This window comes from Drosophila elegans, unplaced genomic scaffold (genome assembly GCF_018152505.1).
Source record: "Drosophila elegans isolate 14027-0461.03 unplaced genomic scaffold, ASM1815250v1 contig_476, whole genome shotgun sequence".
Taxonomy (NCBI): domain Eukaryota; kingdom Metazoa; phylum Arthropoda; class Insecta; order Diptera; family Drosophilidae; genus Drosophila; species Drosophila elegans.
Window position 1 is genome coordinate 5,703,037 of NW_024545863.1, and position 24,875 is coordinate 5,727,911.

The 24,875-nt window shown below is 43.7% G+C and overlaps 8 protein-coding genes across 22 annotated transcripts in view; 3 read left to right on the forward strand and 5 right to left on the reverse strand.

Moving 5' to 3' along the window:
* The first annotated feature begins 290 nt into the window (after positions 1-290).
* LOC108140585 (probable serine/threonine-protein kinase mps1) lies at positions 291-3,204 on the forward strand. The gene is made up of 4 exons (XM_017263471.2): positions 291-588; positions 1,071-2,042; positions 2,179-2,734; positions 2,960-3,204. The coding sequence occupies exons 1-4, from the start codon at positions 377-379 to the stop codon at positions 3,089-3,091; spliced, it is 1,872 nt and encodes a 623-aa protein (XP_017118960.1). The 5' UTR covers positions 291-376; the 3' UTR covers positions 3,092-3,204.
* On the reverse strand, positions 3,140-12,782 carry LOC108140584 (putative uncharacterized protein DDB_G0271606). 4 transcript variants are annotated; one of them, XM_017263466.2, is made up of 7 exons: positions 12,705-12,782; positions 6,802-8,134; positions 5,888-6,550; positions 5,210-5,317; positions 4,656-5,114; positions 4,422-4,544; positions 3,140-4,228 (listed from the first exon to the last, which is right to left on the reverse strand). In XM_017263466.2, exons 2-7 carry the CDS (start codon positions 8,074-8,076, stop codon positions 4,220-4,222), a joined length of 2,637 nt encoding a protein of 878 aa, XP_017118955.1. In that variant the 5' UTR covers positions 8,077-8,134; positions 12,705-12,782; the 3' UTR covers positions 3,140-4,219. The 4 variants fall into 4 exon arrangements, with proteins under 4 accessions (XP_017118955.1, XP_017118956.1, XP_041565676.1 ...); XM_017263467.2 differs by lacking the exon at positions 12,705-12,782 and adding an exon at positions 12,674-12,691; XM_041709742.1 differs by lacking the exon at positions 12,705-12,782 and adding an exon at positions 9,213-9,305.
* Positions 12,783-12,880: 98 nt separating this feature from the next.
* On the forward strand, positions 12,881-13,892 carry LOC108140587 (nurim homolog). The gene is made up of 2 exons (XM_017263473.2): positions 12,881-13,309; positions 13,369-13,892. The coding sequence occupies exons 1-2, from the start codon at positions 12,974-12,976 to the stop codon at positions 13,801-13,803; spliced, it is 771 nt and encodes a 256-aa protein (XP_017118962.1). The 5' UTR covers positions 12,881-12,973; the 3' UTR covers positions 13,804-13,892.
* A 16-nt stretch (positions 13,893-13,908) lies between these two features.
* Positions 13,909-15,190, reverse strand: LOC108140586 (nudC domain-containing protein 3). The gene is made up of 3 exons (XM_017263472.2): positions 15,040-15,190; positions 14,438-14,976; positions 13,909-14,375 (listed from the first exon to the last, which is right to left on the reverse strand). The coding sequence occupies exons 1-3, from the start codon at positions 15,138-15,140 to the stop codon at positions 14,089-14,091; spliced, it is 927 nt and encodes a 308-aa protein (XP_017118961.1). The 5' UTR covers positions 15,141-15,190; the 3' UTR covers positions 13,909-14,088.
* Positions 15,191-15,474: 284 nt separating this feature from the next.
* Positions 15,475-16,035, forward strand: LOC108140807. The gene is made up of 2 exons (XM_017263806.2): positions 15,475-15,725; positions 15,785-16,035. Exons 1-2 carry the CDS (start codon positions 15,551-15,553, stop codon positions 15,913-15,915), a joined length of 306 nt encoding a protein of 101 aa, XP_017119295.1. The 5' UTR covers positions 15,475-15,550; the 3' UTR covers positions 15,916-16,035.
* LOC108140806 (RNA transcription, translation and transport factor protein) lies at positions 15,912-17,623 on the reverse strand. Its single transcript, XM_017263805.2, has 3 exons — positions 17,454-17,623; positions 17,065-17,391; positions 15,912-16,741 (listed from the first exon to the last, which is right to left on the reverse strand). Exons 1-3 carry the CDS (start codon positions 17,512-17,514, stop codon positions 16,386-16,388), a joined length of 744 nt encoding a protein of 247 aa, XP_017119294.1. The 5' UTR covers positions 17,515-17,623; the 3' UTR covers positions 15,912-16,385.
* Positions 17,624-17,791: 168 nt separating this feature from the next.
* Positions 17,792-18,830, reverse strand: LOC121467604 (accessory gland protein Acp29AB-like). The gene has a single exon (XM_041709479.1). It carries the CDS (start codon positions 18,756-18,758, stop codon positions 18,051-18,053), a length of 708 nt encoding a protein of 235 aa, XP_041565413.1. The 5' UTR covers positions 18,759-18,830; the 3' UTR covers positions 17,792-18,050.
* Positions 18,831-19,154: 324 nt separating this feature from the next.
* LOC108140542 (trithorax group protein osa) overlaps positions 19,155-24,875 on the reverse strand; it is a 30,608-nt gene continuing 24,887 nt past the window's right edge. For all 12 annotated transcript variants that reach the window (XM_041709478.1, XM_041709474.1, XM_041709472.1 and 9 more), the window contains one exon: positions 19,155-24,847. In XM_041709478.1, coding sequence (XP_041565412.1) covers positions 21,162-24,847 — 3,686 coding nt within the window. In that variant the 3' untranslated portion in view covers positions 19,155-21,161. The remainder of the gene's footprint in view (positions 24,848-24,875) is intronic.

Sequence of the window (24,875 nt, forward strand, 5' to 3'; positions counted from 1 at the left end):
AAATTTTCACCCGGTGGCAACCGCGTGACGTAGTTGAGTATCTTGACAGCCCTGTAATGTTAACATTAAACTGACTGTTACAATTTGAAAAAAAAAAATCATATCTTTATTTAACAAGTGTTTTTTTTATATTCTGCTCTACATATTTTTATCCAGATATCTCGCCTTCTGTTTAGTACAACATTTGAAAGAAACGGTTATTTTTTGTAATAATTTTTAAATTTGCATGTATTTTTTTAGTATATTTTTTAGCGCCCTCTGTTTTTTTCAAACTTTGAGCTCCGGTCACACTTAAATTAAAAAACAAAAGTATTTAAACCTAGCATTCGGCTATTGGATTTATAAGTTTGTCGTGTAGAAAAAAAGAAATTGTAATATGACCACGCCTGTGCCGCGCCGCACCAAGGACTTGGTGGCACTGGGATGGGCTTCCGACTCTGAGGACGACTTCAATACGCCATACCGACCGCTGCGATCGCGGTCAGCGGCTGAAGGAGAACAAAAACAGCAGCCGGTGGCGTCTTTCCAAGTCCAGGCGAGGGGCAAGGAGAATGAGCCACATCCACAACCTACCTCCTTGGATATGCTGTAAGGACCGGGTTATCATTTGGGAAATTTGGTATACACTATCCACTACTACGTAAATTACAATCAAGGATCTTAATTCACTTTAAGGGTTTCTATTTCATTGCTTTACCCGCAACTGATCAGTCTTCTTTAATGGTGACCATATTCTTAATTTGATTTCCATTACCAAAATCCGAAGGTCGAACTACTCATAAGTATTATAAGATCATAAACATTAAAGATTAAAAAAAATTACCCAGTATTTATCAAGAATTTTACCTAGGTAACTTCCATGGTCACTGAAAAAAAATAGTTTTTAAAGAAAATTTAAATTATAAGTACCTTAAAATATAATAAGTACCTTAAAATACATAGGTATTTTGTTTATTTGTTTATTTTATTTTTATTTATTTATTTAATGTACCAAGTGCAACTTTATTTTCAAGAACTTGTAATTTTATTTACCAGATTTGTTCAACATTTTTGCATTCTATATTTTTTAGACCCCGCCGCGTGTCGGAGTTGACCATGATGGATTCTGACAGCGAGGAGGAGGACGTGAAGAGCAATCACAACCTGAACTGCGCCATCCTAAACGATTCCTTCGTGCTAAGTCCCTCCCAAGAGTTAACCAACAGCAACCCCGCCGTTCCTCTCAAGCAATCCGATTCGAATCTGTCGTTCCTGGGAAGGTTTAACAACATGGGCATCAATTGCAACAGTCAGGGTTCTCCGTCTGCGAAGTCCGAGAAGCAGGTGGCTAAGAAGCCAGTGCCCACCATTCAAGCTCTGTCCGAAAGGCGTCCACTCCAGGCCACTGAAACGCCACTGCGCAATGAGATCTCCTCCTCATCGAAACCGAAACAGGATGCGGACTTTATCACCCCTCAGGTGCGAACCGTGGGTTCTTCGCTGGCTGGAAAAAGTCGAAGTGTTGTGTCCAACGACTTCCGTGCGCAGAAGGTGCTCTTCCAAACGCCCATGACCGTGAGTCGTGCTGCTCCCGTTGCCTCTGATAGCATAATCTTCTCGCTCTGCGACACCATCAGCGAGAGTCCCGACATTCCAGAGCCCCCAAAGGCAGATCCTCCGCAAAGTCATCATCAGTCCAAAAGGTCTCTGGACAATGTATTCCGGGAGTCAGATAAAGATAAAGACAATGTTCAGGTCGTGGAGCCCAATGAATTGGTGCCTGTTCCTCCCGTTGCCGTACCTCCTGATCCGCCTAACACTTCCTCTTCAACCACCTCTAGTATTCTGAAAATCAAGAATCACGAGTACACGATTTCCAAAAAGCTTGGCAGCGGCGGATCCAGCTTGGTTTATTTAGCACGTCGTTCTGACTCGGGAGACGAGTATGCCCTAAAGGTGGTGGATCTGCAGGCCGATCCCCAAGTGGTGCAGGGGTATCTTAACGAAACCAAGCTCCTGGCTAAACTTCAAGGAAACGTCTGCGTGGTTGCGCTTTACGATTAGTGAGTTTGAAGGTTTTAATATGTTAACTAATAACTTAGCTACCTGAATTAGTATGTATAGTTGTCTGCTTTGATCACCTGTCCTCTAGCTAAAACTATCTTAGCTTATATCTTCTAATGAAACTCTTTTTTACAGTCAACTAGTACGGGAAGAATCCAAGCTGTACATGGTAATGGAGAAGGGCGATTGCGACCTGAACAAGATCCTGCAGAGCTACACCACCAACCTGCCCCTTTACAGCCTGATGAACATCCTGTACCAGATGCTGCAGGCGGTCAACTACATCCACCAGCACGGTGTCATCCACTCGGACCTCAAGCCGGCCAACTTTCTAATGGTCAGCGGGAGACTGAAGCTGATCGATTTTGGCATCGCCAGCAATATATCTGTGGACTCGACGAGCATCATCAAGTTTTCGCAGGCGGGTACTTTCAACTACATCAGTCCGGAGGCCTTGACGGACACCTCCACGGGCAACAGTCCGATGCGCGGAGCCAACCAGCCCAAGATCAAGATTTCGACCAAGTCGGATGTGTGGTCGCTGGGCTGCATCCTGTACCTGCTGCTCTACCAAAAGACGCCCTTTGGCCACATACGGAACATCTATGCCAAGATGAGTGCAATCGCCACTCCGGGCACCAGCATCGAATATCCTCCCATTCCTCCCTACTATCCCGTCATGCTGGTTCATGTGAGTTTGGCGGGCTTTTTATAATTCTAAACTACTATTTACATTAAAATCCATTTTAAAACAGCATTTAAAAGAATTGAAGATTTGATTAAAACAATGTTTGATTGAACATCGTGAATAGGTGGGACCTTGAAGTCTTTGTCTAAAACTTTCTCTTAAAAACGGGGGATTTTATTAAAATGCGACTAAAATAGATGTGTTTAATTATCTCGGCTCTATTTTCAGATGGCCAAGAACTGTCTTCAGTTGAATCCCAAGAAGCGGCCGTCGTGCACTGAACTACTACAGTATCCATTTCACATGGTCATTCCGCTGCAGAATCTGCAAATTCCCAGCAGAGCCGCCACCAGTAATTAAGCATCAAAGCTCAACTATTTATTAGTCAAATGTCAAAGGTCAAATGTCTTTCTCATATGTGTGTGTATATATTTAATTCTCATTTATCGTAAATTAAACATCATAAATCCTTACAATGCAGCTCATTCTTTTGTGTTTGTTGTGGTCGCTGATGGACTTGAATTTGTTGGTTTCTAATTAATTTGTTAATTTCTCAGTATGTCGCATGCAACAGGTTCCCGACAATTAATTGCTAGTTAGCATTCGTGAGTTTAATTTGCGTTTACTTATAAGATAGTTTCTCATTCAGTTTTATATAAAAATAGTTATTTTCTTGTTTATATACGCTTAATTAATTGTTGCTGCTGCCGTTTACTTTTCTTGTGTTTAAATACTTTACGCTGCTCCGCGGCGGAAAATTAAAAGTACATAGAAACGGAAAACAATTATGGAAAACATACAAAACATACGTGTTCATACACTCATACTATTTAGTTTGTTTTATTTTTGTGGTTTCTCCTTTTAAGTAGATGGGTTTTAAATTCATTTGCTTAACATAAGATACATATACAATTGTTTATAGCGCTTTTTTAAATGCAAGTGTAACACAAATAATAATAACTGCATGCGAAGTATTGGATAAATAATAATTATAAAGTAGCAGCAGCAATGGATTTTGTTACTGTTCTTCCGGGTTGCTTTTAGTTTTTTTTTTGCGGTAGGGCTTGGGTGGAAATTGCCTGCTTCTGTGTACAGAGTCTGACTTTTCCTTTGCTAGCGCTTCTTCTTTTCTTCTCGTTTAACATTGCACAAGTTTCGATTGTTATCATTATCTTGCTTTAGTTATGTGTGTATAATTTCTTAAAGCGTTCCGTAGTTCTTCATTCTTATAATTGTTGCTTTTCGCTACTATAAAATGTTTAATGTTGCTGTTGTTGTTGTTGTGGGGCATGCTTTAAGTTTACATAATTTTCCTCGCCCTTATCCTGTTACTTTAACTTTAAACTTAATAAATTGTTAGAACTGTTTGTTTTTTACTGTTGCTGTTGTAATGGAAGTTGGACAAACTCTGCGGATGCTTGTCAGTTTATCGTCGTTGTTGGCCTCCCTTCCTTTCCTCCTTTCCTTTCATCTTCTGTCTCTAAGACATTAAATGTCCTGAAAGCATTATGAAATGTTTATTAAAGTTTGTGGAAGTATATATTGATTTTATAGATTTTCTTGGCTTTGTAGTGATAGTGGCTGTTTGAGAACAACCGCCTCTATAGCCATCACAATAGTTAACTTAATATCTCAACAATCTACTGCCAATCTCCCAGTTATTTTTTAAAACAAAATAAAAGAATCTTACCTGTTCTCCGTTGGAGGCATGCTGCTGCAGCATAAGGATCTGCTGCTCTTTCTGGTCGACGATGCCACGCCAGTGCTCGTCCTGCTCGCGAGCACGCTCCTCCAAGTCCATCAGCGTGTTGGTCTGTGCAAATAATAGACAATCAATTTAGAACCACATTTAAAAAGGATTTTCGATTGCCCTAAAGGTCGCTACTAATCCATTTTAGTGACCATGTCACTAGGGACGACTTACCGTCTTGGTGACCAGCTGGGTGAGCTTGTCGTTGCACTCGCGCAGCTGCAGGATCTGTTTATGCAGCTCCTGCTGCTCGGCGGCGGAGGAGGATTGGCTATTCGAACTACTATTATTGCTACTAATATTGTTGTGGGTGCTATTGTGGTTGCTACTGCTACTGTTGTTTGATTGTGTGGACTTATGACTACTGCTGCTCTGTTTCTCTGCCTTCTCCGCCTCGAGCTTCTGCCGCAGCACATCCTGCTGCTGCTTGACATGGGTGGACAGGACCTGTTCCAGCCACTGGTCAAAGGATGCCTGCAGTGCATTGCCCGACTGCGCTTTCACTGCATCGGGATACAGGCGCTGGTAGAGGTCGCGGATCCTCTGCTGCTCGCTCTTGGCTGAGCTGGCACTTCCGCCTCCATTGGCGGCCACTGCCTTTTGTTGCTGCTGCTGCAGCTCTTTGTGTTGTTGCTGCAATGATTTAAAAATGCAATTATCGTCACATGGTTTTTCCAGATAAAATCATAAAGGAAAGCAGAAGGTGCGGGCCGAGATCATGCACTTACGCCTACGGATTGCACTGTATTTGTTTTCGTCTTAGCCGTTGCCTTAGCTGTTGATGCTTCGGCATTTTGCAACGCCTCGATCAACTTCCAATTTTTCATACGCACGTCCTGACGAAACACAAATACGTGGCAATTAGTAAAGGATGCAGTAAAAAAAGGCGAACAAGTGCGGATGCAAAAGACAACAGAAACTTTTACACTAACAATGCGAATGTAAAGCCATTAGTCAGTTAGATTGGAATCCTTTCTCAACTTATTATTCATAATTGGTATATCTTTTTATTTTAAGACTTAAATGTACTTTATTTCATTGTCACTTGACAAACACTTAATTTTGGTTTAAGATTTGTATGATAAATATTTTATTTTAATGTAAAAATAATTATGGGTGCTAAAAAAATTAACTTAACCAAACTGAAAAGAAAAACCATATAAATAATATAGTTGAGGGGAAAGATCTTGCCGCTATGGCTGACATCTTAAGTTATAAATTTTGACTCTCAGTGTACATTAAAAAAAACATAATTTATAAACAAATTTGAAAGTTTTTACTAAGATTATAATTGAGAATTAATAAACGAAACGGATAGAATCAGAATGATTTAAACATCAATACAAACATACAAAATATACAAAGCTGTTGATTACAGCTCCTAGTTTCTTTTCGTTTCTACTTACATTATTCTTCTCCCGCTGCTCCTGGAGCTCCTGCTGCAGCTGCTGCTCCTTGGCCTGCAGCTGCTCGGCCCGCTGTTGCGCCTCCTGGAGTTGCGACTGCAAAGCGGCGGCCTGCTTCTGCTGCTGGGCCTGGGCATCCGTCAGCGAGCCCACCTGCGAGCGCAGGGCAATCAGCTCCTGCTGCTTCTGGGCCAGAGCTTCCGTCTGGACCTGGGCCTGCTCCGACTGGGCGGCCGTGGCCTGAACGGCACTGCTGGCGGCCTGGGTGAGCTGCAGGCTAAGGGCCTGGTTACTGGTCTCCAGGGTGGACGCCTGCTGGCGCAGCTCTTGCAACTCGGCGGCGTGGACGCGCTGTAGCTCCGACTGCGCCTGCGCGACGGCGCACAACTCCTGCTTGAGGTCGGCGGTCTCTGCCTCCAACTGTTTGCGCTGTTCCAGCTCAAAGATGCTGTTATTCTGACGCGCTTCAAGCTCGTCGCGTTGCAGCTCTAGGGCCTGCAGTTGCTGCGCCTGCTGCTGGATCACCTCGTTCTTCTGCTGGGTCTCTGCGTTGACGAACGCGGTCATCTCCGCCAGGCACTTCTCCTTGTGAGCAAGGTCCTGTTGCAGGCGCTGCAACTGCACAAGATCCTGCGAGTTGGCTTGCTTCTCTCTCAAGAGTGTCTAAAATAAAACAGTTACATTTAATTCATATCTTAGCAACCGAACATCATCTATTATAATGCCAAATTTTAAGTTTTAAGTATACTTAGTCCCAGATAGTTAATATTGTTATGGACTTACGGCAATTTTAAAACCTAAAAGTTATTAAAATTAATTGAAAGTCTTAGTAACTAAACAGTTTGCTTTCCTAATGACTTTACCAAATTTAAAAGAATTTGAATTAAACCGCAAATCGATTTGTTTTCACCTACCTGGAACTGCTGTCGCTCGAGCGCCAACTTGTCATTCAGACTGGACAACTCCTGGTTAAGGGCAGACAGCTCCTGCTCTTTGCCCTGTAACTTATCGTTGTAGGCCTGGATGCGGGCGTGCATCTGGGCGCGCTCCGTGTTGACCTCCTGACGCAGCTCGCGCAGCTTGGCCTGGATGCCAATGGAGGCCTCCTGCTCCTCGGCGAGCAACTTTTCCTTTTCCTCCAGTTGCCGCTTGAGCTTCTGGCAGATGTCATCCGACCATTCCGAATGCGAAGAGGGCATATCTTGTTGCTTGTTCAGCAGATAGTCGATGAGTATCTGAATCTCAGACCGATTTAGCTCGGCACGGGAAAACACATTCATCAGAGCATTGACGCCAATGGTCTGGTTCTGGTGATCGGCCAGTTTATCCAAGGCCTGAGCCAAATCCTTGGCTGTGAGGGTTTCCTTCTGATTTTGTTTTTTGTTTTGCTGCTGTTGCTTGGTCTTGTTGTTGGCCTGGTTGTGCTGGGTTTTGGGCGAACCATTCTGCTGTTGCTTGAGAATCTGTTTGGCCACAACAGGTGCCTCAGCTTCGCCAGCTGCTGGCTTCTCCTTTTTGGCCACGCTACCACCACCATTCTTCTTCTGGGTTTGCTGCTTATTATTGTTATCCTCCTTGCGCTCCTTTTGCTCCTGTTTCTTAAGTTCCACCACATCCTTGGGTACCTTGGTCTCAAAGTTATTCAAAGAGGGTGTCTCCTCGGAATTGACTGGAGCTTTGACGACCACAGTTTCGTTTTTGTTAACCAGGATACCGGCGGTCTTATTGCCAGCGCCGTTGCGCTTATCCTTTTTGCCTTTTTTGCCAGCAACGGACGGCTGATTCTCTTTTTCGGCAACGCTACTGGGTCGACGTTGCTCATTCAGGATCTCTGCATCGGGTTCGAACTCAACATGCTGCTTGGACAGACCAGGTTCCTCATCAGCAACCGATCCCTGGCCCTCGGACTGACCGTCGGAGAAGTCCTCGGGCTCTTCAGGTTCCGGTTCGTTGTTCACATCCCGCTGCTGTTCCCTCTGACGTTGCTTCTTCTCGCGTTTGAGTTCCTTCTTCTTGGGCTTCTTGGTAGCCGCTCCACCGGCTGCCTTGTAGAGATTGGCACTCAAAGCACGCTTCTCGGCCACCACCTCCTCGAAAGTCTTCCGCCGGAAGATCTTGTTGATAAACAGGAACGAGAGCAGCGAGGCGCTGAACACACAACCGATGACGATCAGTATGTGGAAGTCCATATTTGCATATCTTTCCGGTTCAGGCGTGGGTTTTTCTCAAGGATCTCCTTTGCGAAAGCTGTCAATAAAATAAAAGGACACTTATTAATTTTTCGAGCACGACTATCAACATATATTAATTAATCTTTTGAGCACGATTTTCAATATATAATTTTATTGCGATTAATTTAATTTAATTTTTTACTATTCTACTTAATAGGCATTCAGCACTTATAAATAAAAAATTATGGCAAAACAGATTTTTGAAGATAATGCGCTTCAATAAAAGGGGGAAACCCACAATTACAGCCACGTTTTCTATGAATCGTTGCTAAATAAACCGACCAACGAAGCAAAAAATAATCTCAAGTGTGGAAATGTTAGAAATGCTTTTTGGGGTCACTCGTCTACACATTTGCTATCAAACAAAATTGTTCAACATGGCTATAGTTCCTTAAACATTATCAGCTTTAGAACTTTTACTAGTGCCAAGTGATGACGTGGGGCTCAAAAACCAAAAAAGTGGCAAGAAATGTTCATTGAGCGGCAGATCAACGACAATGTTCAATAGCAATTATGCTATATATAGTCGGATTGTTTGAGTACGTTGTACGTGCTTATCAGTTTACCGGCCGGGGAATGGCACCAAAACCCATACAAAAACTCTCTTTTTGTATGACAACGTTGTTATTGCAGTTGCCTGTGCTTGCCTGACATGATATTAATAAAACGGTACGCGGTTGATAATTTTATTTTTATTCGCTGAGATAAACAAATGCACTGTTGGGTGGCTCAATTTTCCTGGAATCCGGTTTATACAGTGGACATCCGCTTGGTCAACTCGGATTCAAATTAGGATGAATTTCAAATTTAGTCAAAAAGGTCGCTTGCATGAATTTAATTTGACGTGGGATGGGCGATAAGAAACTCAAGCTGATATTATTGAATTCTCCTCAGAGCAGAGACTTAAATTGTAGCCCGTAGGAAGCAGACAAAGAATAAAATTAGCTTACGAAGCAGCTGCTGTGCAGCCTTGAACGAAAGTTAGTAGTCATTTTCTGCACCCGAAGGTGTTGACGCAGATTAAAAAGTACAAAAGACAAATCGAAAAAGAACAACAACTTAAAATAAAGCAAAAAGTCCAGATTCTGACGCACACGTATGCAAATTTGACGATTGGCTCACTGGAAAAAATATAGCACTGGTAATCTTCACCGTAAAACTCCGCGGACACGATGCGAATGGCAAGAGGCGAGTGAAAAGATTCACAGCAGAGCTGGGTCGCGATTCGCAATCTTCCGGCTCTCCCACTTTATACACTTCAACCAATTTTATAATCGATTGGATGAAAGATTCGTCTTATATGTTCCCTTTATGTCGTTATGCAACTTTCAAAACGTTGATTGACCATATATATATAGGTTTCTTTATACAAAAACTATTTTGACTATTTTAACTATTACACAATTAAAATCTTGTAAAACAACCAACTACAATTACAAAAAAAAAACCGAAAATGCAGGCCCTTTAAATTTCTTATAAAAAAAAAACACTTATTCGTATGTAGAATTAAACATTTAACTTTGGAGTATTTTGGTAAAATTTATTGTTTGAAAAATTGAAAGTTTTATTGGTACTAGTTTATTTTCTGTGTGTTATCGCTCTTTCTCAGCTTGTAGACTCTCTGCCACTTTTTCTCTTTTCTCCCACCACAAACAGTTAGAACAGAACTTGAAATTTCGCTGGCTCCACGAGCTCAGTGGAAGAATTCACAAATTGCAAAAATTTCAATTCAAGGTTGTTGCTCTCATCGCTTGCGATAACTGGCAACTGGCAGGTCGAGTATTTCTTTTTTTTACTTCTTATTCCTTCTGCTTTGCTTGCTCGCGTCATGTTTCTGGCTAAAAGATTCTGACTGTGTTTCGGCTTTTTATCCACATTTAAACCTACGTGATATTTTGCAGAGAATCGCAAAAACAGCAGAACTGTAGGTTCATTTATTTAAATTTAGGTCTATTCACAGAGGTTTTAAATTGCTTAAATCTACTCACATGAATTTTAAGTTTTTAAAACCACTCGCTGAAGCTTACAAATTTTTAGTCAACTTCTTTTAAATTATTACGGTATTCACATCTTGAACTGTTTCAAATAAATAACAGTGAAGGTATTTTTTTTGAACAAAGAAAATCTGGGTAAAGAAAGTTCCTAGGGTCTTCTTTGTTAGCCAGTGCAACTTCGACAAGTTTGTTGTAATTACTTGAGGAAATTTCAAATCCACTTGGGTATTATTTACCCATAGAATTTTTTTGTTTGCCTATTTGCTTAAGACTCGCGCTCTTTCGTTTCTTTTCTTCGGATGGGTGGGCTGTCCAAATACCAACGTACATATTTGCGCTCTACAAAGTTCAATTAATATTTAATGACAATAAAAACGGGTTTCCGTCAAACAAATCGATACCATTTAACGGAAAGTAAGTAAGCCCGTACAGCGAATTCCGGGCGTAACGTAGCTAAAGAAGCAGCAGAAGAGAGCCAAAGAGAAGCACAATAAAAACGCCGGTAAAGGTCATCAACCGGAAGAAAAGCGCCCGTGTGTGAGTGACTTGTCAGCGGCTGGGGGCGAGTAAGTGTGTCTGTGTGTGTGAAAGTCGAAATCTTGCTGCCAATTATCATTATGGCCATCTATAAATAATTATGTATTATGGTCGGGCAGCATGCAAAACACGCTGGCTGCCCGGCCTCGTTACAACAGACCGACAAACTGGCATCGAACTGCACAGTTGGCCTAATTTTCCCGTTTTTCCTTCTATCTTTCTGTGCCGTTGTTTCGTTTTTCCCTCCCCTCCTCGCCTTCAATTAGCTGCCTGCCACCGCACACTTACACACTCGCAGTCGCGCGCTGGCACATGGAATTTCTCTCCTATCGGTGAACACCGGTCAGAAATGAGAAACTGACTTTTTTAAGTTTATATAAAGGCGGATGTTTGAGGGTCAAGTATACGCCCCATGTAGCATCTTTTAATGACGACTTCATAAATCGAAATTAGTTGGTTGTGAAATAATTCGAATTTCTTGCGTTCAAGCTCACAAAGTGTTAATTTAACATAATATATTTCAAAATTCACAACAAAATGTAATAATGCTGTCTTTAGTCTTGGGGCGGATTCTGATTGGAATATAAGGATTATGTCATTGTATACAAATAGCACCTGATTTGGAAAATGTTAAACAAGCACAAAACTTAAAAAAGTACTTTTGGTATTTTAAAATAAATAACATTGGGCCAGAAATCTTTAGATACTTATTCTTTAGAATCTCAATATTCAAAATCGATATCTCAGTCTTGTTCACTGTCGGTTAAAAACAACTTTACTTCAGTACAACAAAGAAATCTTATCAATAACAATTTTAACGAATTTAGAAGCTGGACGTTTTATAGCTTCCTTTTAAAGCAGCAGCACTGATAACGGTGCAAGTGATTTTCTTGCTCTCTTTTCCACTTTTAGCGAGAGCGTACTCGCATTCATTCATTATTTTTCTTATATTTATTCATAAATGCATATTTTTTGCCTCTGCTATTTTCAGCGGCTCAAGAGTTTTAATTTTAGAAAGCTCTGTTCCCTGTTTTTCTTTTTTCCTGTACAATTTATGCAACATGCAATGCTGTTATATTTTTCTCGGTGCAAAAGAGAGCATGGCATGTCGTTATTTATCTGCGTGTGTTCTTATTATTCCTGCGTGGGAGCGTCAAGTTCGCTTCCCTAATTTTTGGTCCACAGATGGAAGGTTGCTCTAAAAACGGGTGACTCATAAAGCCTATTATTAGGCGAACTGATATTGTCTAAAGTTGACGGCTAATGGTTATTGATTGCTGACGTAGACGACGGCATTTGTTGATTATCAATTGGTTTTCCCGATGACGAACATTTTAAAGTCTATGATTTATTGGATTGCAAGCCGCTCTCTTTTGTTCTCTTATAAGCTCTCCCTGTCTCTTGCCTTTGATAAGCTCGCATGTGTGAGTGGTGAGGTCAGCGCATCAATTATGCTCATTTCTAGCCTTTTCTTTGATAAAATCGCTAAATAATGAGGAAAGTTTGCGGGGTAGCGGGGGTTAAGAGAAGGCCAGACGGTGGCGCCCGAGTTTTTGGCAAACTAAACAAGTCACCTGTCCCTTTAGCTCATAAATCAGCAATGAGAAACAGTGAAAGTATGTCGGCCGCTAATTGGCAGCTTGAATAATTGGACACCGATAAATAATTATAACTTCCTTTTGCCTCTGAAGACAAAAGGGCGTCGCACCGCACTTAAACCTTCATGCACCGCTCTTCATTTCCTTCTGCCTCTCTCTGTCTCTCTAAAGGCTGTTATCCCGATTAATAAGTCACTTGCAACGTCAACAATTTTCACAACATTTCACATTTACTGCAGTCTTTCTTTTTCCTCCGTTTTTTTTTTCTTGAAAACGCATCCGCCATTTGCAAGCCATTTGTGTATGTGTGTGCCAGAGAGTGTCGTGTCCCTGTGATGCATCGTTGTCGCGTCGGCAGTTTTTCACTGTTTTCTGGCCTTTTTGCGGCTTTAACAAACCACTTCTTACTTGCAAAATAGGGCTTACACTTTTCCTTGGCCTTTCGGCTTCGACTTACACTTTTTCGTTTGCGTTTAGTGGGAAAATTGAAACATTTACAAACTGAGTGGCCGTTCCAATATATTAAAATAATCTAGCAACTCCCAAATAGTACTAAAGATAGACGTTTAGCGAGGGAACAAACCATCTTACATTAGAGAAGGGTTGATACCTCGGATAAATATATATTTTTGTCGATGGTATCATGGTCACACTAACTATCTTACTTCCAAACGTTGACTGAAATTTTTGTTTTCCCTTGTAACTAATAGTTTTTCCACGATTTTGATGGCAAACATGGCTTCGGTTTCAAAGTCCATAGTGCTTCTAGTGTCCTTGGCCACCTTTGGGTATTCTCTTTACGTGGTGGGCCGCCTGATGATGTTCCTCTCGACACCCCGCTCCATTTCAAAGGCTCACACCTGGATTTTCAATTTGCTGGACAACAAGTCGCGCCTGGAGACTGCCTATGGGCCCGTGGTGTTCGACACCCTCTACGTGATGGGATTCATCTTCCAGCACAGCTTCCTTAAGTCAGCGCTGGTCAAGAAACTGCTGGCCAACTTGGGTTTGTCGGGGGCAGAGCGTACTATTTATAGCCTGACGTCATCGCTGTGTTTACATGTTTGTATACCCACGAATTGGGCAAAAATAGCTCCTAACTATGTCTTTGGATATTGCAGTATTTAATTCTCAACTGGCTGCCGGCACAGTCGATTGTTCTGTGGCAAATCGACGTGGACGAAAGTGCTCCTCTTTGGTGGACCTTTGTTATAACCCACGGACTGTGTTGGGTGGTGATCTTTGGCGGAAGTTTGGTGATGGATCTTCCAGAGCTACTGGGCATCAAGCAGGCCTACTACGACCTGAAGACCTATGGTCCGCCCATAAACTACAAGTCTGGGGAACTGCGAAATCTGTATGCACATGTGAGGCATCCCTCGTTTGTGGGTTTGTCGGTCATTCTGTATGCCACCAATGTAATGAGCGTGGATCGCCTGGTTCTGGCCCTGCTCCTGACCACGTACATGTACCTGGCCTGGTCCACCGATCACAAGGATGTCGCCTATCAGAAGGTGCAACTGCAACGCAAGAAACTCGAGCTGAAGGCCCATTAAACTTAAACTCCATAATGTTCTCCTAATAATTAATTGTAAGTTGACAAAAGTTGTATTAAATAAGGGTTTTTCTAACATTTTGATTTCAAGAATTTGTTTTATTTGATTTATTTTTATTTATTTAATCTACTTTTTTCCGTTAGCAAATGCTAAAGCAATTGGAATCTGAACATTATAAAAATCTGTAAATCTGTAATTTTGGGTCAGAATTTTTTTATGGTCGGCCACTAAAAATTACTACCACTTACCACAAATCTAAGCTTACTTTGTCATTCTTACTAAAACCTAACTCATTCTTACAATAGAAGGATCAAAAGGCTGTCCTTTAAAGGGGGAACCTTCAGCATCCCAAGCAGTTCTTAAACGATCCAGAGTTTTATTTTGTTCGGGGTTTGAGGTCTGGATTTCATTTTGCTTCTTATCCGCTTCCAATTGCTGCATACGAAGCTTTTCAATGGTGGCTTGGGTGTCCTCTGGTAAATCATCTATATAGCGTTCGCACTCAATCTTCTTGGCATCGATTTCTGGATCCCCTTCGAAGAGACGTTCCCACCAGAGTTCCTTGGCTTTATCTGGGGCATAATGAGCAGAGGTTTGTTACATTATTTAAAGGTAATTTGAAGCAGTTACTAACCAAAACTCATAAGCAAGCGGTTCTGATCAATGGTCCATACAGCCTCGTTATGTTTGATCCGCTGGCTGAGATCTCCCTCGAGGATTACTAATTCAGGAACTTGTTTGTTGCTTACTTTTATGTGCTGGGCTTTGATTGAAATGCTGAGCTTCTTTGCTGCTTGAAGGTCTTTGGGAAGGTGAACCTGAATTTCCACATCTTTCAGGGTCTGCGACCAGCAATGGGTTTTGAATACATCACCATTTTTGTAGTCACTGGGCGAGAATGTGGTCTGTTCTTTGGATTTTGGTTCTGGGCCGTTTCTTATGGGACGTTTATCTTCCTTCTGGACTACATCTTCACTTTTCAAGACCACTTCATCAATGGCAGGGGGAGCAGTCTCGCCATCATCACCTGCGGCTTCATCTTCGGCTGTCATGGTTTGGAGCCAGCAATCCGGATCGTAGCGCTGCATGGCGCCATATAGAATCTGATCCCTCATGCCTTTGGGAAAGCCTATTTTGTCTGCTTCATTACGCTTTGTGTGGTAAAAATCGGTGCTAAATCCAAACAAAAAACATTCAACATAATTGAGTTTCAGGTTCTGAGACAAAAATGTGTACTTGCGCCGCAGAAAACCGAAAATAGAGTCTAAAAATCCAGTAACTGTTTTCCTATCCTGCAGAATTTCCATTAGCATAGCATCGTTTCGCTGAAAGTCCATTTTATCTCAAACAATTTTGAACCGGCTTACAGTTTACAGCTGTTTTGTACATCGATTAAACAAATGTGGACATAGCTATAAAATAGCTATGCAGAAATTTCCTAAAATATTAAAGATTCCAAACTATGAAAATGTAACTTAAAATATTTTTTGTACTTCAAGAAACTGTATCAGGAAAATAGTTATCTATTTATTTAAAAACCATAATTGTACAAACCATGGCTTGTACACTTATCTGACATAAAAATGATAAAATTAAAAAGAAAATTATGAAAACTAGCTAAATTATTTTTTGTGAAAAAAATCAAGTTGTCAGCGCTGCGTTATTACAAATTTATCGATAACAATCGTGCCGTGAAGTTGCTTTGGAAATCCGTTCCCAAATTAAATATCTCTAAAATACTCACAAAATGATCGGAAGACTGTCTTTTTGGTACAAAGAAAACGTTTCCAACGAGGTGGATTGTGTGGCCTGTCGTTTGATCAGTGGAATCGGTCTTCTTGGGATCGGTGCATATATTTTGGCGCAAGCGAAGAAGCGCCCAAAGCCCCTTGAGAATTACACTATGAAAAGTCTGGCTGCAGGTAAGCCACTTAATATGTCATATAAAATCCGGTCTTCTGATCCGTCTCTTCCGCCCCAGCCGTTGGATTACTGGGCGTGGCCCGTCTGGCAGATGCGAATTTCCTGAAAGCAACAGTCGAGGAACCGAAAGAACAGGAGCCTAAGACTTCGCAGAGCACCAGTGATCATCAGTTCTTTGCAAGACGATAGTTTAATAAGCTGTTTTTATTTGTAGTCGCAGAAAACTCATTTATAAGCATTTTGGTATATGCCAACTGAATGTTACAATATCAAAATTCACCTTTCTTATACATAAACATTTAAACTCAACAAAGGTTTTGGGTTTTTTGGGAAATTTTAATAAGTCTGTATATTGTTACCTATTGATTTTTAGTTCATGCTCACAAATAACCTAAGATGACTGGCGATCTAGGCCTTTTGACTGAGGACCTGGGAAGAATAATCAATAATTAAGGCCCTATAACCATAAGTTTGTATAATTTTTATCTCTTTAAAATGTATAATTGATTTACTTAGGAAATAATTTTACAGAAATTGATAAAAACCCAAAACTTCTTTAGAGTTAAAGTTTTTTGACCATCAGCAGAAGTGTTTTACATGTAAATTGATACATGGGCCTATTAATTGTTGCTGATGGGCTTCCTGCACTTTAAAAATACCTAAAATCCCACCTTGCCCAACTTGGTGTCAGTCTTTGGATTGGCCGTGATATTCTGCACCGCCACAATCGTTTCGTTAATATGCGTTTGCAGCTGGCGCAGGCTCTGGATCTGTAAAAGGCGCAGGATGCGCATGGGTAGGTCCAGGGCAGGATCGGTGGACGAGACCACATCGTTGCCCTTGTCGAATGGGAAGGGTGTGCCCAGAACCGGCTTCCGTCCCTTGGCGGCGGGTGAAAGGCGTTCATGCACCACCCTAGCAACGGCCTCCAGTTGCAGTAGGTGGTTTGGGTGGTGCGGCACATTCAGTTTGCTGGCCAGCAGGCGCACACCATCCACAAACGCCTTATCATGAACTGGGTGGAAGAAAACAGAATGATTACTTAGTGTATAATTTTATGCATAAAATTTTACGTTTCTAATTGATTTACTCCGTAATAATTCATTTATTGTAAATGTTGTTTACAATAGAATTATACTAGCTTCAAAATTTAAATACTAATATTATATGTATTCTTTGAAATAAATTAAAATCTTGTTCGGAATCAATTGAATTTCGTTATTGGTCGAAATCATTAATTATAGAAAACATTGTACTTAAATAAATATATTTTTCACTTAAACTAATTCTATGGAAGTTAAAGGTAATTTAATCAACTAAAAACGGGGAGACTCTTACCATTGATCTTTCCTTCGAAAATAGACTGGACCTTCTGGTGGGCCTGCTTGCCATTGCTTTGGGGTGGACCCTGCTTGCTGTTGATCGCAGCAAACTGGGCCGGATCGTCCAGGAACTCGAGGCGCACGGCGTGACTGAGAATCCAGGCCAACTGCTCCTGTTGGCTTTCCAAAGGCGGCATGTTGAGATCCGCACAGTACTTTATGTAGCCCTCCTCCCACATGGTTGGGTTGTCTATGTTACGCAGCTTTTCGCGATCCTCAATGGTATAAAGTCGGATTTTCTGGTCCTCCACCCAAAGGACTGTGCTGGCGAATTCCTTGCGGTCTGCGGGCATAGAGGAATGAGCCCATAAATTCGCTTTTTGCAAGCCAAAATGTAGCACTTACTGCTCAGCGCCACATCACTGGGCGTGGGATGTCCCAGGGCCTCAAGTTTCAACTTAAGCATGGTTTCCGATTTTTGCTTTTAATACAAAAATCGATTCGCTATGTTTAAATCTACAAAATCGCACAGCCGGTGTTGCTTCTTCTTGCCCGTTTGGATTGGTAGTGATGGGACATCAAGGACGTCAACGCTATCGATTTTTAGCTTTAGGGCTGCCAACTCGATCTAGCTAATTTTCAAAATGCGGCTATTTATAAATGTATAATATATACATTTATAAATGTATAAGCCTTTAAATTGAATTTAGTAGAATGAAACAATATGTTTTTTGTTAAATCTATATTTTTGTACTGTTCACTAATAAACTAAACAATTTTAAACTGATATATTTTAGTTTACTTACTAGCCTAATTTGGTTCGAACTTTATTTTTTTAATTTTTATTTAGAATTGATGTAAAAGAAATACACTTTTATTTTACATTTTAAAATATGTAATTATATGAATATATAAAATCTTTATATACAACAATATGACAGTATCAAGTGATTAACGTTATATTATTACATTATTGTACTAAGATTTAATAATATTTTGGTTTTAGTAATCAACTGCCTGACAAATAAAATGAAATCTTGAAACATCGCATGGCCAACTAGATAAAAGGCGTCCACGCACAGCAACGCAGAGCCCGCTTTGTAGCGAAAGGAGATGGTTTTCCTTATACCACTTGGAAAATGTGACTGGCTTTCCAGAGGACACAGAAACGAACTTTCCAGTTTTGGCTTGATCGTTAATGCCAGTCCAGTAAAAAGTATCGTTCTTAAGTATCTCGCGGATGCCGACAAACTCCTCTTTACTCTGGAAATCCACCAAATGGCATCCCTTTTCCTTGCAGAAGTTTTCAGCTTCATTCCAATTAAGTTCAATTTTATGTTCAATATAAAAATATCTTTTCCCGATCTGCTGAAAGCCAGGCGGTGGCATTTTTTTCTCCTCCAGTGTTTCTTTTTCGATCGCAACCAGCTTCTGCGGTGTTCCGTCAAAACTGGTTACTTTTCCTTTTTGAGTGCTGCCCAGTATCGCCAGGATTTCCTTCTGTGTCGCCAGGATACTAGTAATGTCATCGTAAAGTGGGTGCAATGCCGCATGAACAAAGGCACCGCATTGCAGAGGAGCGTCTGTTAATATACACCGTGAGCAGGCATCGTTCTCCGAACTAGCCATTCCGTACAGGTTGCAGGCAACAAAAGCGTACCAAAAAAAATGAACAAATTCAAACATTTTAAAAGTGGGGAACTGCAGCATGCGAATGTTTGAAAAGGACTGACACTAGATTTATAAGTTTGCACCCGAAGAACCCTTCAGAAAAGTTGATAAAAAATGTTTTTCACAATATTAACAATAGGTTTGATAACTTTTAAAAACGGAAACACGTTTCCGGTCTGCCTTGATAAGTCCCAAATAAAGAACCAAAATTGCGCTTAGGAATAAAGTTTTAAGTAGAATTAAAAATTTGCGCAAAGTAAGAAAAACAAATTCAACAAAAAAAAATGGAAACTTGCTTTAAACGCCGATGAACCGGGAAAATCGATTAGTAGTTAACGGGTAATCAAATGATTTAAATTAAAACCGATTCAAAGAACTGAGACCAATTTTCCCATTCTCCATTCGCGACAAGAAACAACAAAGACAAAGGCTGTATTGTATATCATATATGTATGTATATTAATTAAATAATTAAATTAAGTTTGAGGGACATACATTTACATCCTAGCAAATTATAGACTAATAACTACACGTTATATATCGAGATGCTGAGTTATAATATTTGTTTGCAAACAACTACACGAATACACGTATCAACAGCAGCACTTTCCTATTATCTCTCAATCTCTTGTAGTTCCTCTAGAACTAGGCAATCGCCCCGGAGTATGGGAGGATTACTAGAACTAGAGGCTAGAATCGGGAGATCGACAGTTCATGTTCGTTCTCTTATGTAGCACTTTAGTTATATGTGAGAAAGTTTAGTATACAAATTGGTGCACCCACCCATATATATATGGTTTTGCTTTAATGGTTTATTGGTTTCCTTTCCTAACGCCAAGCTTTTTGGGTATGGGTGTGTTGTTAGTCGTTTTTGCGTGCTTCTCTACAGCTTTAGTTCGATTTGCTTTGCTTTGCTTTGTGTTTTATAGCATTTTATGGTTGTGTTTTGTTTTGTTTTCTTGGTGTTATTTATTTAATATTTTAAATTAAGATTAAGATAAAAACCTAATTATTTATCTTGTCATTTACGCCTTAAGTAAGTTCAATATAAAATAAAATGAAGCAGCAGCACTTCCAGCAAATAATACAGTTAACATAAAAATTACAGCATTATGGTGTTCCATTTTTCATCTTTTTCAATTTTTTTATATATGCAATATATGTATGTATATGTTATGTATATTTATATCACCTAATTTGATTTTAATTTAAATTGTTTGTTTGCCTTCATTTGTCGGTTTGTTTGTTTTTCCTTATTTTGTTTCGATTCGCTTTCGAGTTACGCGATTAAAACTAAGAAATTGGAATTTTCGCAGACCATCCACACAACATACACATAAACATAATACGAAATGCAGTGCTGCCACTTACATGTGCCTTGTAACATTGCGTAAAAAAAACAAAAATACAGTGAAATTTACATAATAGTTAAGTATGTACAATTGTTTTAATCACCTCACATTCTTCATTTCTCTGCGTTGCCCTAGTCCACAATAAATCCATTAAACTGCAATACAATTGGGCATATTCTGGGGTCGCACAGTGGATTGGTTGGGTTTAATATTTCCTTATGCTTTTTTGCTGCTCAGTTTGTTCAGTTTACGAGTTCCTATGCTGCACATTGTGGTAATATGTAGGTATTAGTAAGTTGTAGAATTTAAAAACTATTCTCTATATATTTATATATCGATGTCTATATGTACGTATGTATGCATTCATCCCTTTTACATACACAATTCATTCTCATGTTGTTAAATGTTAATTTATGCATTTATTTATATATATATATATTTAATATACGATAAACCATAGCGTGCGTATGCATATGTATGTGTTAGTTACTCCTCTTTTCTCGTCCCTTCATTTTTATTAAATTTAATACAATAAGTATGCTGTGTGCTTGAATTTCGCTCTCCCCATCGCTATCTTCCGCGTTATGTTCGTCTCAATAATAATCCCCGATCGGATCGGATCGGATCAGCTCGGATCGATCGATCGGTCTGTATCAGTTAAACTATTCTAGTTTTCGCCGTGAACAGTTTACGTTTACGATTTCGTTTCCGTTTCATATTATCATTAATTTGCTGCTGTAATTGCTTAATGCTTAGTGTTTAGTTATAATATTTACTATTTTTAGATTTGAGTGAAAAAATATACAGTTGTTATTGTATTGACTGTTACAGTGATGGATAGTTGGAGCCAATCCACCTGCTGCTGAGTTCCCCTATACGTATCCTCGGAGCTCGGACACGGCCTTCTTCCCTGTCGGCGCCAATTAAGTAAATTTACATGCCTCCTCTACATCGGTTTAGGGATCATCTGCTGCCCGTGCGCCTCGGAGCCGCTCCTCGGCGCGCTGTTACTCCATCCAACTCCAGCTCAGTCGACTGCCCCTCGGGGGGTACGTGGCCAGTAGTAGGACGCTGGCATCATTGTCGTATACTACGCAACGGCTGTCGTTGTTCCTGCATTGGTTGGCGGCGGTGCCGCCGCTGGTTGGGCCACCGCCGCTCCGGCGGACACACTCGTCGAGGACGTGGTGGGCGGGACAACGGAAGCCGCTGCCGCCGCCGCAGCTGCTGCTGCCGCTGCACTGGCATTGCTCAGGGCCGCAGCGGCCGCCACCGCTGCAGCCGCCTTGCTCACCTGCTGCTGATCACTGGCCATTGCTGCTGCTGCTACTACAGCTGCTGCTGCTGATGTTGCGGATGCTGCACCTGCTGATGCCGCTGACGCCGCTGCTGATGTGGCTACTGCCAACGCAGATTGGCTGCTAATCGCACTGCTGCTGTGACTGCTGTTGGTGGTGCTGTTGTTCGTCTGGTTGCTGCTGACTGTGCCGCAGCTGTTGCTGTTGGTGCTGCTGTTGCTCACATCGTTGAATGTCGCTGCCGGCGGCAACTGCTGGCTGCTGTTGCTGCTCTCATCGTTTACCACTGCGTTCGTGGCTGCTGATGCCGGCTTCGCTTCAACGGAACTCGTTTCCGCTGATGCCGACGATTCCGCTTTCACTGAAGCACTTGCTCCCGAACTGACAGCTTGTTTCTCCACCGCGCCGGGACGCAGTTGTTGCTGCTGGCGCTGCTGCAGCAGGCGGAACTCCACCGAGTGTATGGGCCCGGTTCCGCGCGACACTTGGTAAAGCACCCGCGAAATTATCAGAGCCACCTGCTGGTCCAGGATGTGCGACATGACCAGGCCGAGCAGCCGCTGCTCCTGTTGCATGAACAGCGACCGGTTGTCCGGGTGCTTGGCCAGATGGAGCAGCGTTCCGGCTGCTCGCCGCAGCATGTCCAGGCTGGTGCCCATCGAGTCGGGATTCTCGCGCAGGTAGTTGATCCCATGCTGGTTCGCCACACCCAGCGCCGTCTGTTCGGCCTGTTCGATGAAGGCCACCAGATAGGAGATGCACGGCGACTGCAGCGCCACAGTGCGAGCCATGGCGCTATCGGCGGCGGCCAAGTAGTGCAGCAGGTTCACGGAGAACTCGCGCAGCACCTGGTCCTCGTTGCGGCACAGATGCCGGGTGAGCACGGCGCAGAGCTTCTCCAGTCGCGAGAACGGGGGAGTGGCAATGACCAGGTCGACGTTGGCATCCGTCACGCACAGCTTGCAGAGCGCCTCAAGGGCCAGGCGCTGCGGCGAGAGCGCCGTATTGGGTCCGCACGACGGGAACGGATCCTGGCCATGGGCACTCGGACACACGGCCCAGTGCAGCAGTCCGTCGATCAGGGGGCGGGCAATGAGCTCGTCGTAGCGCGAGAGCTCCAAGTGCCCGGCTATGTTGGCCATGGCGACCAGCATGTTCTCCCGAATGGTGATTAGGTAGTCCCACCACCACTCGCGCTCCCCTTGCAGCGAGCTGCACGAGTCACTGAAGTCCGTGTCCTCCTCACGGTCGTAGTTACGTGTCTTCGGCGTGCGCCTCAGGTGCTCGTGGTTCAGCAGAAGCAGTCGTCCCAGCACCGCCAAGAACCTGGTGGACTTGGCCAGCACCGTCTCGTTGCCGGGCACGAAGGTCAGGTTGCGGAAGATGTTGGAAAGGGCGATGCAGCGCCGCGCCAACGAGTCTTGGCTCTCGTTGACCAGGTGCAGCGACGCCTCGTCCCTGGTGTAGCACTCGTCCTCAAAGCTTGAGTCACGCCTCCGCTGCAGCACCTGCGCCACATCTTTGGCCGTTGTCCGGGGATCGAAGACGGCGGGAGTTGAGGCTGGGCAGGCTGCAAGGCCATTAGTCAACCTTTGCTGCGGTGCTTCGATATCCATGTCGACGGGGCGACAATCGCTGTCCGCCGAGCCCGGCTCCTTCTTCACATCAACGTTTGGCTGGGCAAATTCCTCACTCGTCAGCTTCGACTTCTTGCCCTCGGCGGGGGCTCCACTGCTGCTGCTGCCGCCGCTGACCAGTCGCCTCTTCTTGTTGAAAGCCGGCTCCTCCGAGCTGTTCTCCTCCAGCTTTATCTCCGCCTTCCTGGCCGTGCTCGCCACTTCTGTCCGCGTTTTTCCCTTCTTGTCGGAGCGGACGAAACGTGCAAATGGAATGTTAACAATCTCCGATTTGAAGACGTCTATGATGCCGTCGAGGGGATCTGGCTCGGTGAATCCGTACGTCCAGGCATCGCTGCCCACGGGCTCCAGCTGTTCGTACAGGCGGTTCGTGTCTATGTCCCACGCCTTCTGGCGCTCGTCCACAAAGATGTCGTGATCGGCGGCCTGGATGCGCACTGGCACTCCCTTTCTCGTGACCATCGTGTAATTGGGCGTGAAGGAGAGCAGTAGCGAGCGCTCCTCGGGATTGGGTTGCACACGCACCTGGCCCAGATCAATTCCCTCGTCGGCATCTTCTGAATCGCTGCCGTTGCTGGCGCCGCCCTTTCCGCTGCGGTCCATGTTCTCATAGTGCCGCCTGCGGTTGTAGCTGCTGATGCTGTGCACACAACGCGACTGTCGTCCGCTGGTCCGTAACTTCTCGCACATCACAGTGCCGCTGTCGGCATCGTCATCTGCCCCTTCCTCAGCCAGCATCGAGGCTTGCTCCTCGTTCTCCCGGTCGTCGAACATCTCGGCGAGATTCTTCTGGAAGTGCTCTAGCAGAAGAGTCAGCAGGCCAGGCAGATTCGAAATGCCAAAGAACTGCACCGTAGAATCGTCGAACAATAGCACGTTAAGCACATCCAGCGCCCAGGTGCATTCGGTCAGCAGACCGGATCGCATGGCCATAAATATCCGCCACGGATCCACGGGGCACACATCGGCCTTGGTGAGCCGCTTCCTTCGATACAGCACCGGCGTGGTGGACTCCACGCTGTCGTGCGGAAAGATCAACTCCTTCTTCACCAGCTGGCCACCGCCACCAGGCATTCCGGGCGGACCGTAGCCACCGCCCGGTGCCGTCTGACTGGGCGGCATCTGATGCGGATGCGGGTGCTGCGGATGCTGCGGATGCTGGTGAGGATGCGGATGTTGATGCGGCGGAGGCTGCTGCTGCAGTGGCTGTTGCTGCATTACCTGGCCCGGCATCGGCGGCTGTTTCTGAACCATCATGCCGCTGGGTGGCACCTGACCCACTTGCTGACCCACACCCTGAGATGGTGGCGGGGGCATGGCGTACGGTGGCTTCACCATTCCACCCGGTCCCGGCGAGGGAACGCCACCATGAGTAGCCTGTTGTGGCGGTGGTTGCTGGACTCCGCCCTGTTGCTGTGACTGTTGCTGCTGCGGCGGCATTCCGGGCATCCTCTGCTGTTGTCCTGGTCCGGAGGGCGGACGCAGTGGCGATCCGGGTGGCGCTATTCCTGGCTGCGCCGCCTGACCAGCGTTCATCTGGGCCCACTGTGGCGGCGCCTGTGGCGGCTGTTGTCCAGGGGGTCCGGCCACCTGCTGGTACGGCGGTTGCTGCTGCTGCTGCTGTGGCTGCTGCTGCTGCTGAGGAGGCGGCGGCGGACCCTGCTGTGGCGGATAGCGGTGCTGATCCCACTGGCCCACTCCGGGCGGCTGCTGCAGTGGCGGGCCGTGTGGTGCGCCTGGCGGAGGTGCTGCACCGCGAGGCGGAGCACTTCCCCAGCTTTGCGGGGCAGGCGAGGTTGGATATTGAGGCCGATACTGCTGGGTACCGCCTTGCCAAGCACCTGGTTGCAAAAAAAAAAATAAAGAAGA